This window comes from Syngnathus typhle, linkage group LG3 (assembly GCF_033458585.1).
Source record: "Syngnathus typhle isolate RoL2023-S1 ecotype Sweden linkage group LG3, RoL_Styp_1.0, whole genome shotgun sequence".
NCBI classification, from domain to species: Eukaryota; Metazoa; Chordata; class Actinopteri; order Syngnathiformes; family Syngnathidae; genus Syngnathus; species Syngnathus typhle.
Genome location: NC_083740.1, coordinates 5,073,550 through 5,089,938, shown reverse-complemented (window position 1 = coordinate 5,089,938; position 16,389 = coordinate 5,073,550). Strand labels below are relative to the sequence as shown.

The window sequence follows — 16,389 nt, the reverse complement described above, 5'->3', positions numbered from 1 at the left end:
TCCTCATTTTTTCGTTCCTTGCGTTCCCCTTCGCCATGGGAACCAGGCCGTCCTTAATGACGCAGGAGTGCTCTGCAAAAAAAAGCCCTGACATCTGTCGCGCTAAGTGGTGCGCTTTCTTGTTTGCACCTTGTTTGTTCCACCAACAAGCTCCCTCTCTCTCTCTTTTTTTGGCTCGAGAGACAAAAGGAACGACGAGAAGATTTTTCTGTGTAAAGTTGACTGTGGGGAATTAAAAAAAAAAAACGAGCCTTGAGTTCAAAACAAGTGCCACCTAATTCCTCCTCTTTAAGACCTGAGCAAATATTTGTCCCATCAATCTTGAAAAATATAGCCATCAACCCAAAAATGCTAATCACATGCTAATGCAATCTGGGGTAACTCAATGACCCCCCCCCCCCCCCCCCCCGGCCCTCACCACCCGCAGCGCAAATGAGCGCTTTCACTTTTGCCGAGAGCCCCGCGTGAATGCAAATGGCCGCCTAAGCAGGCATTGGGACGGTGTGCCAAGGCGACGTAAAGAGCCCCCTTCTTTTGACGCTCCTCTGGGAGTCCATGTCGGCATGTGCGGGATGAGTTCACTTTACCAAGCCCAGGTGCCAGGCTATAAATGAATAATAGGTTTTATGGAAGCACATAATCAAGCGCACCCTCCGGTTTGGAGCGCATCTGTGGTGAATGATGCTCAAATTCCCACAACTCCATTGAAAGGAGGATTGGCCATGAGAAGAGGTGCTTCCTATACATAATTCAAGGGGAGCATGCTGAAACAATTATGTTTGCTTACTGCTAAGTACCCAGGCCTTGCTCTCACTTGGAAGTGCGATGTGCTAAAAGTGTGCAGAATGAGGCTTTTTAATAAAACATAGGCGCTGAGAACTTGCAGGAGTGGAGATGTTGAAAGAGGGGAGGGGAGGGGAGGGGGAGTTACAACAACAAGCCCTCTTTATGTTCTCACTAGAGCTTTGCATACAAACTAAATTGCATTTTTAATTCAGAGTTGGCAGGAAAAGAAGAGGCAAAGAGCGGGTGGAACAATCTCTTTTTTGTTTTTAATGGATCACAATATTTCCCTCTGGAAACGTCAAAGGTCGTCTTAACGTAGACACATGTCCGTTGTGGACTGTCTGGAAAGTGTTTAGCTTGAATAAGCATCGTTAGCCTTCTGAACAACACGTTCAGACTTTACACAGTCGATTAGAAAAACATATATTTAAACATATTTAAACTTTTGGGGGTATTTTTTGCACCAAAATAAAATTCTGGGGGGATTTAAATAATTATCGGGATTTTGTACAAAACAACCCTACCTGGCGGAGGACTTTCAAAAAACATTTCATTTGATGGTGCAGATGTTGCATAATTAATAGTATCCCAATTTTTTTTCCATATAATGGAGGTGAGATGACATAATGATGACTCCAAATTGCACCCTCTCTTCAATTCTGCTGTAAAGCACTCACAAATGTGGTGAAGGCTCCTCTGGGTTCTTCTCCTCACGGCCCGTCTCGCACTTGCACTCCTCCACCAGCATCACTCGCCGCTGGCGGACCTCAGCGCCGCACTGCAGGGGCACAGTGACGGCGCGGGCCTTGGAAGGGCCACATCGGGAGCAGGGAGCGCGCTGGCGGAATCCCTTGCTGGCCGGGTCCACCTCGACTGGGACGAACAGGGAGCTGCACTGGCCGAAACACAGCTTGTTGTGGATGCTCACTGTGCTGCAACCCTCTGCTGTCACTCGCTGGTTGGCAGGCACACAGATGTAAGGCAGTATTAATATTTGGCAATATAGCTACACCAAGTCAAAACAATAAGCCAAGAACAGAACAAATGGAAAAAAATAATATCCTTGTGATTAATGTGGTGTAATTGCACATTGACTACAGTAGGGGGCAGTGGTGATCTTCTTTCCAGATGTTTTCACATTTTTTGATGCTACAGAAAAAGAAAAGTTATTACAAAGTTGAATTGTGTGGAAAGACTCACTTTCTGGAAACAATAAGGATTCTAGTTTTGCTTTTTTTAACAATATAGAGATTCAAACTCAGAATTCAAGAAGTGTGAGGCAGCTGTCCTAGCCACTAAACAATTTCTACTTTCATTATATCCTGTGAGAAAGAAGATCAAATTGTGTGTGGTGGATGTTACCTGGATGAAATGAACAGCAGCGCACGTCTGTTTGGCATCCTTAAGATTGGCGGGCAAAGACACGGGGATCTTGTGTCCTTTATCGACGGCCCTCTGCCACATGTGCAGGCCTTGTCTCTTCTTGTGCTCCGTCTCAACTGGTCTTTCAGGCTGAAGGTGGCGCAGCGGGCTCTCAGCAGCCTTGAGGGCCGGTCCGGGCCGCCCGTGGGACAGGAAGGCGGGGAAGGGCGGTCTGGCGCTCCGGGTCTGGCCTGTCCTTCCAAAAAGCCTGGATCGGGTCAGAGTGCGTGGGTCCAGCTGGAGCACCCTCACTAGGCCACGGACAGGCTCGCTGGGTCCAACACCGGATGACTCAAAGTCAACTTTTGACACTTTTCGGGCGTGCTCCAAAGTGTTGCGAGGGAATGGGAAAGACCCCGCCCAAGTAGAGAAAAATACCACGATGATCATCTGCAACATCATGATGAAAAAATAATTAATTCACAAAAAATAGATATTCAATTTGAATAAAACTAAATGCAAAATGGCGTAGAAAAAAAATTCTAGGGAGGTGGTTTGGTCCAAGGTACCTAAATGGTGACCTTGCTGTCAGTGCTGCGGTAAAGTGAAGGAAGGAGTGCTTTTATACACAATGGTGGCTCTTACCTGCACTTGAAAGGAAAGAAGGTGTCACATTTCCCACACAGCAGCAGACGTCACAGCGAGCTTCAAAAGGCAGGCAGCAATTTCAGGATAACAAACAAAAACGAAAAACATATATATGGCAAATAGCAAGACAAATGAGTTCCTTACCTGTGCAAGTACCTCTGTTACAACCAACATTAGATTACAGTGACATAGTGGGCATAAGTGTTCATTCAAGAAATAAGACAGATTTATTCTTATGCAATACTATGGTAAGCCACTCTAACATTATATACACAGTGTGAACATTAACATTACACCTGAATGAAGGAAAACAAGACTATAATTAATAAAGACAGAAATAAAAAAATAGAAAATACATCAAAGTTAAAAAAGAATGAGTAACTGTACTGTAATCAAAAGTTCAATACAACTGAACTGTGTTTTCTTTGATAAAAATGTAGTATTATTTTAATATTATACCATTTAGATTATATTACACAAACATATTGGTTCATCATTTTTTTGTTTTTCGTAATGAGAAAAAAACGTATAAATCTGTGGTTTTCCTTTATTTTTTCCAGTCATATATATATATATGACTGAAAAAAATACATATTATTTATTTTATTTTTTCCAGTCATATATATATATATATATATATATATATATATATATATGACTGAAAAGAATACATATTATTTATTTTATTTTTTCCAGTCATATATATATATATATATATATATATATATATATATATATGACTGGAAAATATATATATATATATATATATGTATATATTTTTTTAACCGTAGTGTACAAAAGGTAAATGTAAAAGCTGAGAAGGCTGATTGGACTAAGCTATCAGGGTCTTAACGTGCGGCGTCACGCCTCGTCTGGCGTTCTCACGCGCTGAAGGCTGTAAAGCCATAATGACTTTATGTGACAGTCAAGTCACCTCCTGCTCAGTGATTCCCACAACAGCAAGAACAAGTGCTGAAATGAGCTCCCATCATTATTACTGCATTACACTTCAGTGTGGTCCACACACCGTGACCTGATCACACGCCGGACCGTCAAAGATCCAACAGTGGCACTGTTTAACTTTCTCATGGAGGTCTACAGGTGTTAGAAGACATTGCAGGCCTCCCAGAACCTGCCATACATCAATGTGATCCATGCAAGCAAGAAGGTCAGAATGCTAACAACACGGTGTCCACTAGAGGGCACTGCAAACACATGATTCCAATTATCGTCTTGCTTCAATGAATGAGTTACAGTTAATATTGTGCAGTTTAAGGAGTTATTAATTGAAAAATATCTTTAGCAAATCAATTGAGTTGAGTTTTGTAGTCAGGAGAAGCATATTTTGGCCTTCTTTTTTTCCTCTAAACTGAAATATTAGAAACACAAGAATAATTTATTCACTGTAATTGACTTTTTTGTTCCTTTAGACAGTACAGTATTTTTTCATACATATTGCTTTGGTTGTTCTTTTACATTTTGTTTGGAGGTATTGTTAATTGTATTTCTTTTTTTAGTATCAGAGTCCCATATGTTTGTAAATGCATTTGTGGAATATGAATTAAGCAGCAAAATCCACCCATTTTTTATCCATCTCAATTGGCGGCCATTTTGCCATTTGCTGTCAACTGAAAACGACATTACTGTGACGGATGGCTCATGCAACTAATTTCTTTTTCCTCCAAAATGTGTTTGGAGTCATAATGTTGTTTGTCGAGTTTGATTTAAATGTCCAGCAGCTGATGCTACCATTCCCAAAAGCTGCAAGCTGTCAGGAGATTTAAAAGAAATACAGGAGCTACAAAAACCACAAAAGTGCATTGATTGAAAGAGCTTATGTGATAAACTGTGAAACGTTCAAACCCACAAGATTTATCAGGACAATAAAATGAGTACACACCCCATGACTCGTATACTACATGTTTTAAAGTGCTTTATTGATTTTACATATTGTAGGCGTGTAGTAATGATAATTGTTGACGATTAATGAGCACATTAAAGATTGCTCAAAATAATTATCAACAATGTAACAAGGTAGAAAAAAAATAATATGCGAGTATTGTTGTCATTTCTGTGCATCTTCAAATGTTTCAAGTGCGTCGGCATTTTATTCAGGAGATTCTGTCCGTCAAGGCATTTGAATGGGTTATTCCCGAAACTATCAGAAACCTAAATTCTGTTCTTACAATACTGACAACATGTCAACGTAGTCGATGTGCAAACTGAACAAGAAAGCTCTCTTTTATTTCTTAAAGTGATTAAGTATAAAAAAATACACTTAGCACATTGGCAATGTATGACTTTTTTTTTTTTTTTTTGATTATTTTAATATTACAGGATCAATGAATCCATGTGCACAATGGCAGTTCCTGACAGCCATTGAAATACAAATAAATCCCTGTCAATCACTGACACTCACAAACCGAAAAGACAGGCTAGCTTTTTTTTTGTCAGTTTTGGCCTAACCAGCTTTACTCATTGGAAACAACACACAAGCTAAATAACTATCATCTGTTTTCATCAAATAAAAAGTGATCATTTAGTGCCAATATCCTTGTAGAGAACCATTGAAACCACCATGGCAGCCATCTGCAAATAAGACCAACAATGGTGTGAGAGGTTTTTCTTTTTTTTTACAAAAGAAAAAGATTGAATTCTTCTTCAAAACAGTTATAAATATGTATTTGTGTTTTTATACCTCAAGAGCGGCGATTCCGAGAGCCACGCCTGCAACGATGGGCGTGTTTTCCTCAATGAACTGCAGCAGCTTGTTGAGGCAGCCATCCACCAACTGACGTAGAGATGACAATGTTCAAGCAACCCAATGAGAAGAAAATTCACCAAATGAATGGTCGCCAAAGCACCTGCAGGTTTGCGGCGATTTGCGCCGACAACTGGCTGCACGCTTCGCCGATTGACGTCCCGCCGCAACACTGTGATGGATAAAAGTTTCCATTCATTTCTTGGAAGGGGGAGCCGTCGAAATCCGTGTAGTTCTTGTATCCACAGCACTGGAACTGTGAAGACAGCATTAATAACAGTCATGTCTTATAATGACGTCTAAATACTTTTTGGGTCCTACCGCCGCCATAGTGGAATTCCACAGTGACGTCAAGGTCTCGTCTTCTCCGTAGTTGGTAGCGAGGCTCTTGTGGATTTCAGTTTCGAGACTGTTAAAGATATCTTCTGCCTGGAGATTGTGAACAAATTCTCAGAACATCTTCCAAGCACCTTAAGCTTGTTAATGGGTCGCCTTTACTTACAAAGTCCTTGAAAACAAGCACCACCACCGCAGCGGCAACCTCAATAAGGAAAATGATCAGCACGATACTGAAGAACTGAAAGAGGAGAATGGAAATGAAGTCAAAATGGTGCAATTTTATATCTTAATTTGATCGTCCATGAATCAGGAAGTAGCAAAAACAAAAATAATATGCTCGCCTAAAGTTTTGAACATTTGGTAGAGAATCACTTTTCTTTTTAGCAATTCCTAATTAATCAAATTGAATTGCGGATACTCACCGTCAGCAGCATGCACCTGCTCTCCTTGACGGCACCGCAGCAACCCAGGAAGCCGATAACCGCCAGCACGGAACCCACGCCGATCAGTAGGTAGCCCACGTTGGCCACCTGCGAAATCTCCGACGGAAGTTCCTCCACGCCATCCACGAGTCCCATGAAGGAGTTGCTGTCCACTTTTACCCAAATGCCCAGCCCAAGGACGGCAGCACCTGCTACCTGAAAATCCAGCAAAAGCAGCATGAGGCTCTCGTGACGTATTAGCAAGTTTGGTCATGTGATGTTTGCAAGCTAACCCCTAAAATTGATTTGAGAACCAACTTACAAAGATGGCACCATTGAAGATGAACATCATCATTTTGAGAAAACTTGAGCAACACATCTTGGCGGATGTTTTCACACTGTTGAGAGAAGGAGAAAAAAAAAACAAGCACATACATAAAAGCCGTGATTGGTGAGGCACAGGTTGTTAGTTTTAAATCTATGGAGTGACTATCCTTAAAATGAGTCAAATGTCACCAGGATATTTTTTCAGGTATTTTTAAAGCTAAAAAACAGTTAATAATATAACACTTTTTTTGCCTTCATACAGGAAGTGAACAAAACAACATTGCTCACGGTTGCTTTAGTTAGACATTAACTAGACAAATGAGCAAACACGGGCTTCCCCTTCCACTCCTGGCAACTTTTGCAGGCTGATATTATCTTAAATTTCAGTTTCAAGTTGTTGTGGAGATTTGTTTTACCTCATCATCCAGTGCGTATTTTAAACTGTACATAAAGTAACGATGAAGAAGAGAGAAGACATGGGATCAAAATGTCAGCCTATGGCAGTGTTTGACTGAAATAATTCGGACCTAAAAAAAGAATAATAATGGACCTAATTTGGACCCCCACACAGTTAGGGGCTTTATAGGAGTAATTCTCAATGTGTGCTATTATTACCATTAATGGTAATTGGGTTCACTCTGGTCCAACCACAGTTTAGTTATATTTAACTTTTTTCCCCCTGTAATAATTAAGATAGTGGCGTTACGTGTCTTTTCTCCACTCCTTTCCAGATATAGGAGACTCTCATCAAAGTTGATAAAAAGTTAAAGCCCTTGTGATCTGGCGCCACTTATTCAAGTGGCCTTTGATAAAAACTCCAATAAAATAATCATTAATGACAAATGAGAGGCATTGGTCACGTCGCAGGCAGCACAGTGATGCTATAAAACACACCTTGTTTCTGAACTTACACAACTTTGTTAACCTCTGATCCCGGCGTAAAGAATTTTACAGTTATCTTTTTTTCCCGTCTTTATGGCTGCTCTAACTGGCAATGACATCAGCCACCTACTTGGCAAATTTGTTCTCAAAGAAACAGTCAAATATTTTCCATGTCGTCAGCATCCTAAATCGTTTGAAGGTAGAGGAACTGGGAAAAGAACTGCTCTGAATTATGAGCATACCTTATTCTTAATATTTGGACTTTTTTTTATCATGGGACAATATTTTTAATAAATACGATGAAAAGTTGTATTTTATAGTGAAATTTAAAGATCGATTTTTTTTTAAACTAGACAGTTACCAAAAAAGCATTATGATATGAGAAAAGTTATAAAATAAAGGAAAAGAATATTGTGACAAGAATAAAGTTGAAATATTATGAGATAGTCATACATAATAATCATATTATGTTTTTTAAGAATTAGATTGTACCATTACAAGAATAAAGTTGGAATAATATAACAAAGCTGAACAAAGCCGTAATTTTCGGACTATAAGTCGCACCGGAGTACGTATAAGTCGCACCAGCCATAAAATGCCCAAAAAAGTGGAAAAAAAACATATATATGTATATAAGTCGCTCCTGAGTATAAATTACCCCCCCCCCCACACACACCCAAACTATGAAAAAAAAAACGCGACTTATAGTCCGAAAATTACGGTACGCAATATATTATATTTGAAATGAAAGGAAAGTTTAAAATAAATTAAAAGAAAGTTGAAAGTTTGTAATGAATGGGATCCTTATTTTCCATTTGAAGTTGTTGTCATAGTTCATTTAACAGTTTGCCAACGTAATACCAACTCAAAGTGGCATGTTTCTGTTTAAACAATTAACGCATGTTATATATGAATTTTTAAGAAAATATACAGTTTCTGATTTCCGCCTGACAACTATTCGACAATACAGTGACATAAAAACAATACAACAGAGTTCATACCGATGCCGCAGTTGTGTCGATCAATCAGGAGTGTGTGGAGCAAAAAGTTTCCGTGACTTGTTTTATCTTCTCTCTGGTTTAACACACACATATAATGTCGATAGGGGAGGAGAAAGGAGCTCATTCCCTGTACGACTGACTTTTTTTTTTTTTTTTTTGCTTGGCAGATAACATTTCCTGGTGGTCAAAGTCCCTTCAGACATGGCAACATTTACGACACAACCGCAAGCATTTACAGCTGATTCCCGGTGAAATTAGAAATATTGACTCACCTATAAAAGATTTCTTATCTGGAGTACGTCAACTGGGTCACTTCAAATTGGAGGCCAATAAAATGAACACAGTAAACTAAATGCTCCATAACAAATTGAAATGAGGTCAAGATCTATCTATCCCTGATGGGCCAACTTTTTTGAGAACGCAAAACCTAAAAACCCTCATTTTGGTAATAAAAACAACAACAATGTGGAACAAATTAAATAAGATATTAGGTATTTTATTCCAAAACATGACAACAAACATGCTGCAAAGCACCCTTTAAATTCTCCAATTTGAAGGCAGAGGAAAAAAAAATGGCTAAAGAAATATTGTTCTGCCATTTACAGTAAAAAAAAAAAAAATCACTCAATTCTAACAGTAATGAGCCCCCACCACCCTTGTACCTTGACATCACAGTCATGCAACCTCCTAACGCAGCCACAAGGGGGCAGCAAGACACAACTACTGCGATCCTCACTGCTCTCAGATTTGGTCCATGTGTTTGCCTGCGACAACAGGTGCCTGTTTCCACACACACAAAAGTGATAAATAATAAAGTGGCAAGGTAAAAGGCACGTGTTTGCACAGCAATTCTTTGGTATTCTCGTGTAACAGTCACATTCAAATAAGGCCCGATTGAGGAAGTATAGGTCGACAAGCAAAGTGTGTTTGGGTGATCAGCATGCACAGCCCCCCGGGAGGCTGCGGGGCGTGTCCTTCAGGCCGGCCCCCTTGTGAGAAGGCGACGAAGAAGCGTCACTGTTGACGTTGTCGTTCATCTTGTCGCAGATGACGTCCACAAGCTTGTCAAAAACTTGCTTCACGTTGATGCATTCTTTGGCGCTGGCCTCAAAGAACTCAAAGCCTACCGGGGGGGAAAGGTATATACAAAATGGCCGCTTGTTAGCATTTGAGCTAGTTAGGATTTAGAAACAGTACCCTTCTGCTACTTTTGTACATAAGTTGCAAAATCATTATTTTTTTGGAGAGCAGGAAAGTTATTGTCCCTGATTTACAAACTTTGTCACTTTTTAACCTATCAAAGTGATCTTGATGTCATTTTTTTCAAAATAGTGTCCGACCACCAAGACACAACGTAATCAGCATCATCAGTCATTAGCATACAAGCATTGTTAGAATTTCTGTTTTGACACAATCAAGCCGATATGTCGCTAGACATACAAACAAAATGTGCAACTATACATCGACCACAGAATGACAGCTGAGATATTCGGACGTGTGTGCTTGTTTTCCTGCACTGACCTAGTTCCGTAGCGAGTTTCTGAGCATCTTGGGTGGGGACCGCCCTGTCTTCCTCCAAGTCCAACTTATTGCCAACCAGCACCACCTGGGCGTTTTCCCACGAGTACGTTTTTATTTGCGTTCCCCTGGGAGAAAAAAAAAAGTTAATAATGTAATGCTGTACCTGCACCAAAAAGACATTGATGACCTGAACCGGGAAGAGATTACCAGTCTTGTACTGCTACAAAAGACTCCTGGCTTGTGATGTCGTATATGAGAAGAAAGCCCATGGCTCCTCTGTAGTAAGCTGTGGTGATAGTGCGGTAGCGCTCTTGACCCGCTGTGTCCTGGAAACACAAAGAAGCGAGAAAGCCAAGCTCATTTGATCTGGATTGGGACCATTTCTATTTTCCTTGACAATCGCACCATGTTTTTGTGGTTCAATTTAAAATATATGCACATAGTAGGCTACAGTAAAGATTTTTTGATTCATAAATAGTGATGATCAAATGAATTGATAATTATTTTTTTTCTCGTTGATGAATCATTTAGATGCCTTTTTCAATTTAAAATTGTACACATGCTCAGAATTTCAACTTATAAATGGTAAATAATGTTTTGTGTTTGTGTTGAATCAAAACAAAATATATAAAATAATATAATATATATATTTTTAAATCTGATTCATAAATAAACCCCAAAAATAATTGCCAGATTATCAATCATTAATGTAATCGTTAGCTGCAGCAATAGTTTGACTATCTCAAGTATCTAAATAATAAAAAATTCAAAAAGGATGTCGGCAGGCATAAAGGAAAAACCGACATGCTAACCTGGGGGAGCCCTAAAAAGAAAAGTGAATGATTAACTTTTGGACATAAGTAAATCCCTCCAAACACAAGACGAGTGTTGCACCACGAGGATCTTGTTATTTTTTTTCAAAGCCCAACAATAAGTCGTGAAGGTGCACTGTTTGTCTTCTTTATGTGTAGTCTACTGGGGAACTTGAATCATCATCTAACACTTCGCGTGGCGGCACAGCAGCCTTAAACAGATGAATTTAATATGCGCTTCCATTATGAAAACTAATGCTAATGTTGCCGCGCCGAATGTAACAAAAACGAGTGCTTTCAGCGCTCCCGTGGAAGCCATTGGAACGGAATTTGATCATTGCTCCTGATGTGTGCAGAGTGCTTACTCGCAGAATACATTCCAATGAGGGAGGGCGGTTTAGGTGTGTGTGTGCGCGTGTGTGTTAGGATGTATTGCTTTCATCTCGCAGGAGTGCCGTGAGTGAGCAGAGTCTTGTCCTGGTGGGTGTCGGGCTGCATCGTAAGCACACTTGGCCCCCACCCGCTCAAACGCATGCATATTTCATCAAGTGTACTGTCTGGGGAGCGTGTTAAACATCAACTAGCATTAACGGCGCCGCGTGAGAAATGACTTGATGCTACATGCACGGTGGCCGGGCCGAGGCCAAATTGGGCTGAGGAGAGGAGGGGGGGAAAAGAGTGCCACAATGGTCTCCATGCCTCCGGGCTGCACGCGAGAACCTTTTAACCTCGCCTTTTATTGGCTTAAGTCAATTTACAGCACTGGCATTTAAAAGGTTATACTTTTTTTTTTCTCGAACAATTTTGTTGATTTATTATCCATCCAACCTGTTTTTCCTGCGGTGTTATTTATTTTATCCTCGACACAGTTGAAACAATGTGAACTCGACGCCGCTTATTATTGGCTTGGATTGTCTTTTTTTTTTTACACCTTTTTTGGAGTCTTATAAATCATCTTTTGCTTTATTCATAAAAAAAAATACTGATGGATTTTTTTTAATGAATGAAAAGAAAAAGTTGTAAAATTTTAGGAATGGCTTAATATTAAAAATCGAAAAAATGGTGAGAAACTGACATTTAGGTTTGTGTGGAGATTCAAATATTTACGAGTCAACATACAAAAAATAAAAATAAAAAAATAAAAATGTTCTTTTAAAGTTGTACCATTTTTCATCGGTTGGACAAATAACAAGTAGGACAAAAACAAGAAGTTTGCCCACTGTTGAAGAGATCTATTTTTTTTATCAATCTAACTTGAGATTTCTCAACAGCCATGCAAGGAGTTTATTTTTAAATATAGCCCACAATTTGCGGTAAAAGTTGATCAAAATCTCGTTTCGAAAGAAAAACTGGTTTTAAGAAAAATCGACATTATGCATGCAGTTTATTTTTGCTTTTATATCAGATTTTGTCTTTAGTAATATATTTTTATTGCATTTCATTGCCAACAGCGTGAATTGCCGCTGCTCGTCTTCACAGTTCATTTGGGAGTGCGCCGTTGAGTCTACACGATGTTGCTTCAGGTTTTTTTTAAATATTCATCCAGAGATCATAACTTGAGTCAAGCTCCAGGGGTGTGAACACAAAGATTAGCAAGTGTAAAGACCAATAAACATACATAAATAACACTAAGTGTTCTGTGTGCAGCCATTTTAGCAACCTAAGTTGCTTTCCAGAACAGCAAAAACAACATTAAATTCATTCTTAAAATAATTCATCAACGTGTAATGAAAAGTGCGCTTTTGATTTACAACTTATTTATATCATAAACGTGTACATACGGCAGGGGTCCCCAAACTTTTTCCTGTGAGGGCCACATAACCTTTCCCTTCTCTGATGGCGGGCCGGTGGCAGTTTGTAACAGAAAAAGTGTGACGATCGTAGGGGAGCTTAAAAAAATTATTGTTTTCCAGAAAGCCACACATAACCAAATAACGGTTATTTAATAACCCTTTCCAGGTTCTTTACAGAAAAAAAGTCAGGAAACAAATAATAACACTATTAATGAAATAAATAATAACTAAACCCTCTCTGAGTTCTTCACAGAAAAAACAGGAAATAAATAACTAAATAACTCTCTCTGGGTTCTTCATAGAAAAAAAACCATGGAACATTAACTTTCTGTTGTGCCATGAACAATCTTAACAGATAAAAGTTCAGCTCAGTTGTCAGAGCAGAACCTCTCTGACACATATGAGCAGTCTCTTAAAGTTCTTGTGTTCCTTCCTTATAATCCTATTGTAGGTTCCAGTAGGCTTGTAGACACTGCTGTCTTTTTTGTTAAAGTTTGATAGTGCGTCATAGTCTGGAGTAAAATTTGTTGTGGCAATTCTTAGGCGAGATCCGAGGTGTTTGTCCGTTTACCTCGATCTGTGACGGGTAGATGTTGACGTTCATGTGGCTGAACGTCACGTCGCGTACGTCGAGCCAAATTGGCAACTCTTTTAAACGCTCGGCACTGTGTTCACCCTGCTTTACTTGGGCGACATTTTAACGGAAGGATTTCAGGGGAAGGTTTGTGGGTGGCTTTAGCGCAAAACTGCATCTGAAAGCTCAGCGCGCAAATTACAAGAATGCTGTCGTCACAGCCCACGCTCTAAATTCGGGACTGATACAAATAGAGCGCGAGTGCGCCATGTCCGTACACGCACTTGTGAGTGTGCACCGAGCTTTCTGACACGGCTTCCGGTAGTAAATGCGCAGGCGAGCGCTTCCCCATCTACTGGGCAAACGCAGTCATTGCAGGCAAAATGAGCAAAAAAAAAAAAAAAAAGTTTAATAATACAATTTGTTCAGGGTTGGCGGGCCGGATTAAACGGTCCCGCGGGCCGTATCCGGCCCGCGGGCCGTAGTTTGGTGACCCCTGACATACGGTATGGAGATCAAGTGGTTAGCCTTGTAGGCGCTAAGGTTCAAATTTGGTGATTTTTTTTTTTTTTTTTGCACAACTGTCTTTTTGGTGTTCAGGGTAGACATTGCGTTTTCACACTCAGCACCTTGTGAAAGCAAATGTATCAGAATAGAATGTGCAAGGAGACACTGTCAGCCACTTTTTAGTTTTTGGCTTCAGCCCAGATCAAAATTCTCTCTGTCAGCCAAAGAGAAAAGCAACCTTTTAGCGTTGGAAGCGATAAAACTTTTTAGGAATGTTTTTTTTTTTTTGCTGTGTTTCAGAAGAAAAGCTCCATAATACAGTTTTTACATCACGTGAACATCGTCATACGCTGTTACGGCTCACCCAGATCTGCAGCTTGATACGCTTGTCATTCCTGTAGATAGTCTTGACTTTAAAGTCGATGCCCACCGTGCTGACAAAGGCTGACGTGAACGAGTCGTCCGTGTAGCGGAACAGGAAGGACGTCTTTCCCACGTTGCTGTTGCCGATGATTAGCAGCTTGAACATGTAGTCAAAGTTCTGGTCGGCCGCGTCCCTCTCCTCGTGGCCCGGCCCCGAATCTCTGGCTGACAGCATCTGTAAAAGCGGGAGAATTATGCAGTCATTTTTTTTTTGCTTGAGTTGGGCTCCTTGTCATTTTGAAAGTCGGCTTCAGATTTAAGCAGACGTTTGGGTTGGTACAAAATTGACTGTTCATGAATCACTCGACCTAGTCTAGTTCTGGTGCATTGTTGCCAGAATATTTATACAATGAATCAAATTCAAATTGAAATCAACATGTAGTAGTTTTTAAATCGCAGAGGCTGCAATTTTGGAGAAAAAATATTTTCAGTTAGTCTGTAAACTTTGTTTTTTTCGCTGCATCCATATTTATTTATTTATTTATTTATTTATTTATTTATTTATTTATTTATTTATTTATTTATTTATTTATTTATTTATTTATTTATCTATTTATCTATCTATTTATTTATTTATTTATTTATTTATTTATTTGCACCCAGTTAGTTTGTTAGTTGCAAAATTGCTTAGTTCTAATATTTAATAGTGTGCTGGCCCTTAACTTACTCCATATCAAAAGTTCTGATATCTCAACTTTGCCACTACACAAATAAAATGAATATACAAATTCCTCAAGCCGATAACTTGTCTGTTGGAACGAAAAACGTAAAGAGAATAAAGATGGCATTTGACTGGCATCTCCTTGTGCTTGGAAGCTGTGATCCCGACCAAGTGAGTGTGAAAAGGCCCGCCATGTCACGGTAAAGGATCTCAGCTGCTCGGCAATTCAAGTTAACGCTCACCCGTCAGAAAGCCATCCCCCGGGTAATAGCTGAGTAAATGGTAAATGGAAGTGTTGCTTTAAAGACACTCCATCTTGCCTTGTCACAGCACGGCCATGAATCACGGCCTGGCCCGTGCCCCGCCCACCCGCTACTCCCTCCATCCCTCTTTATCCGTCACCCGAGACTCTTGTTGGTCATTTCTCAACGCGGCCTCCAAGCTTATGGCGCCGGTCGATTCTGAGCCCTGCGCGTCTCATCCATCATCACCCACTCATTCATCTTCAGCCATTCAACGTCTTCCAGCATCATCAGGATGCTGAAGCGTGCATTCGTCCTCACGTCCACCCACCTTCCTCCCTCCCTCTCTTGTTCTCTCTGGGGACCTGATCAGCATTACCACTCCCACCAATATAAAGAAGGTCTTGCTCAGCAACACATACAAAACACATACATGTTAAGGATTAAGGTCAGGGGTGTCAAACTTGTATTCAGTCTGTAACTCGCTTTTAGTTCATGGTTAGGTTTACATTGGGCACAGTCAAAAAAACAAAATAATGTTGGATTGCTTGTGCTTTAAAAACACTAATTACAGCGTTTTTAATTGATTCGGCTCCATCTGATTTAAGTGCCTGGTGTAAATGTTTACAGGAAGTTGTGTTTGTACCACACTAGCTTTTTTAAACTGCCAGTCAGCCAGAAGCTGCGCTGCTCTGTGTTTGTTTACGGCATGTCCACTGCTTGTACCAAATTACCGTATGCTTTGTGTGTTGTTGGCATTTGTATGACTAGTTTTGCAAGGAAATTTCAAGGTTTTTACAGGGTCCATATCATGACGTGATGGGCTGGATCGGGCCTTGAGTTTGTACAGATAAAATAATGCAATGTTGACATGATAAGTGTGTGCGTTCGTGTGTGCAAGGTGACACGCCTGCAGGACACATGGGGGACATGACACTTGTTGACGATTGTTGCAATTACGCGCATTTTGAGTTGGTAAATTCACATGCAACAGCAGTTTTTATGTTTAACAAACTATTTTTTGGTTGTGTTTATTTTTTTCATTTTATTGAGCACGCCGTCGGTACCTTGGCTGAGTTTGCTCCCTCCGTCCCACGCGATCGTTCTCGACCTCCAGCTGGGGGGGATCAGTGTGTATGCCGCTCCTGGCCAGGACGTCCACTTTGCGACGTGGTCAAGTCCGCGATCGTAAAGACGGGCTACTTCCGGTCTTGTCTGTCGAAGTAAGACCAAAACTGCTGTTGGATGAAATGGTTGTAAAACGAGAGCGATATATTAAAGTGATATGAAACACCACTCGGTCTTTTATTGTGATGAATTGAAACCTT

The 16,389-nt window shown here is 40.2% G+C and overlaps 3 protein-coding genes across 3 annotated transcripts; all 3 read right to left on the bottom strand.

Annotated features, from left to right (window-relative positions):
* Positions 1-1,099: 1,099 nt before the first annotated feature.
* Positions 1,100-2,728, bottom strand: dand5 (DAN domain family, member 5). The gene is made up of 2 exons (XM_061275331.1): positions 2,149-2,728; positions 1,100-1,741 (listed from the first exon to the last, which is right to left on the bottom strand). The coding sequence occupies exons 1-2, from the start codon at positions 2,608-2,610 to the stop codon at positions 1,460-1,462; spliced, it is 744 nt and encodes a 247-aa protein (XP_061131315.1). The 5' UTR covers positions 2,611-2,728; the 3' UTR covers positions 1,100-1,459.
* A 2,369-nt stretch (positions 2,729-5,097) lies between these two features.
* On the bottom strand, positions 5,098-9,323 carry tspan34a (tetraspanin 34a). The gene is made up of 8 exons (XM_061274779.1): positions 9,191-9,323; positions 6,641-6,716; positions 6,319-6,534; positions 6,060-6,134; positions 5,879-5,986; positions 5,661-5,813; positions 5,495-5,587; positions 5,098-5,385 (listed from the first exon to the last, which is right to left on the bottom strand). The coding sequence occupies exons 1-8, from the start codon at positions 9,205-9,207 to the stop codon at positions 5,332-5,334; spliced, it is 792 nt and encodes a 263-aa protein (XP_061130763.1). The 5' UTR covers positions 9,208-9,323; the 3' UTR covers positions 5,098-5,331.
* On the bottom strand, positions 9,004-16,284 carry rab3da (RAB3D, member RAS oncogene family, a). The gene is made up of 5 exons (XM_061274785.1): positions 16,129-16,284; positions 14,100-14,333; positions 10,257-10,375; positions 10,050-10,174; positions 9,004-9,651 (listed from the first exon to the last, which is right to left on the bottom strand). Exons 2-5 carry the CDS (start codon positions 14,331-14,333, stop codon positions 9,464-9,466), a joined length of 666 nt encoding a protein of 221 aa, XP_061130769.1. The 5' UTR covers positions 16,129-16,284; the 3' UTR covers positions 9,004-9,463.
* Positions 16,285-16,389: the final 105 nt, after the last annotated feature.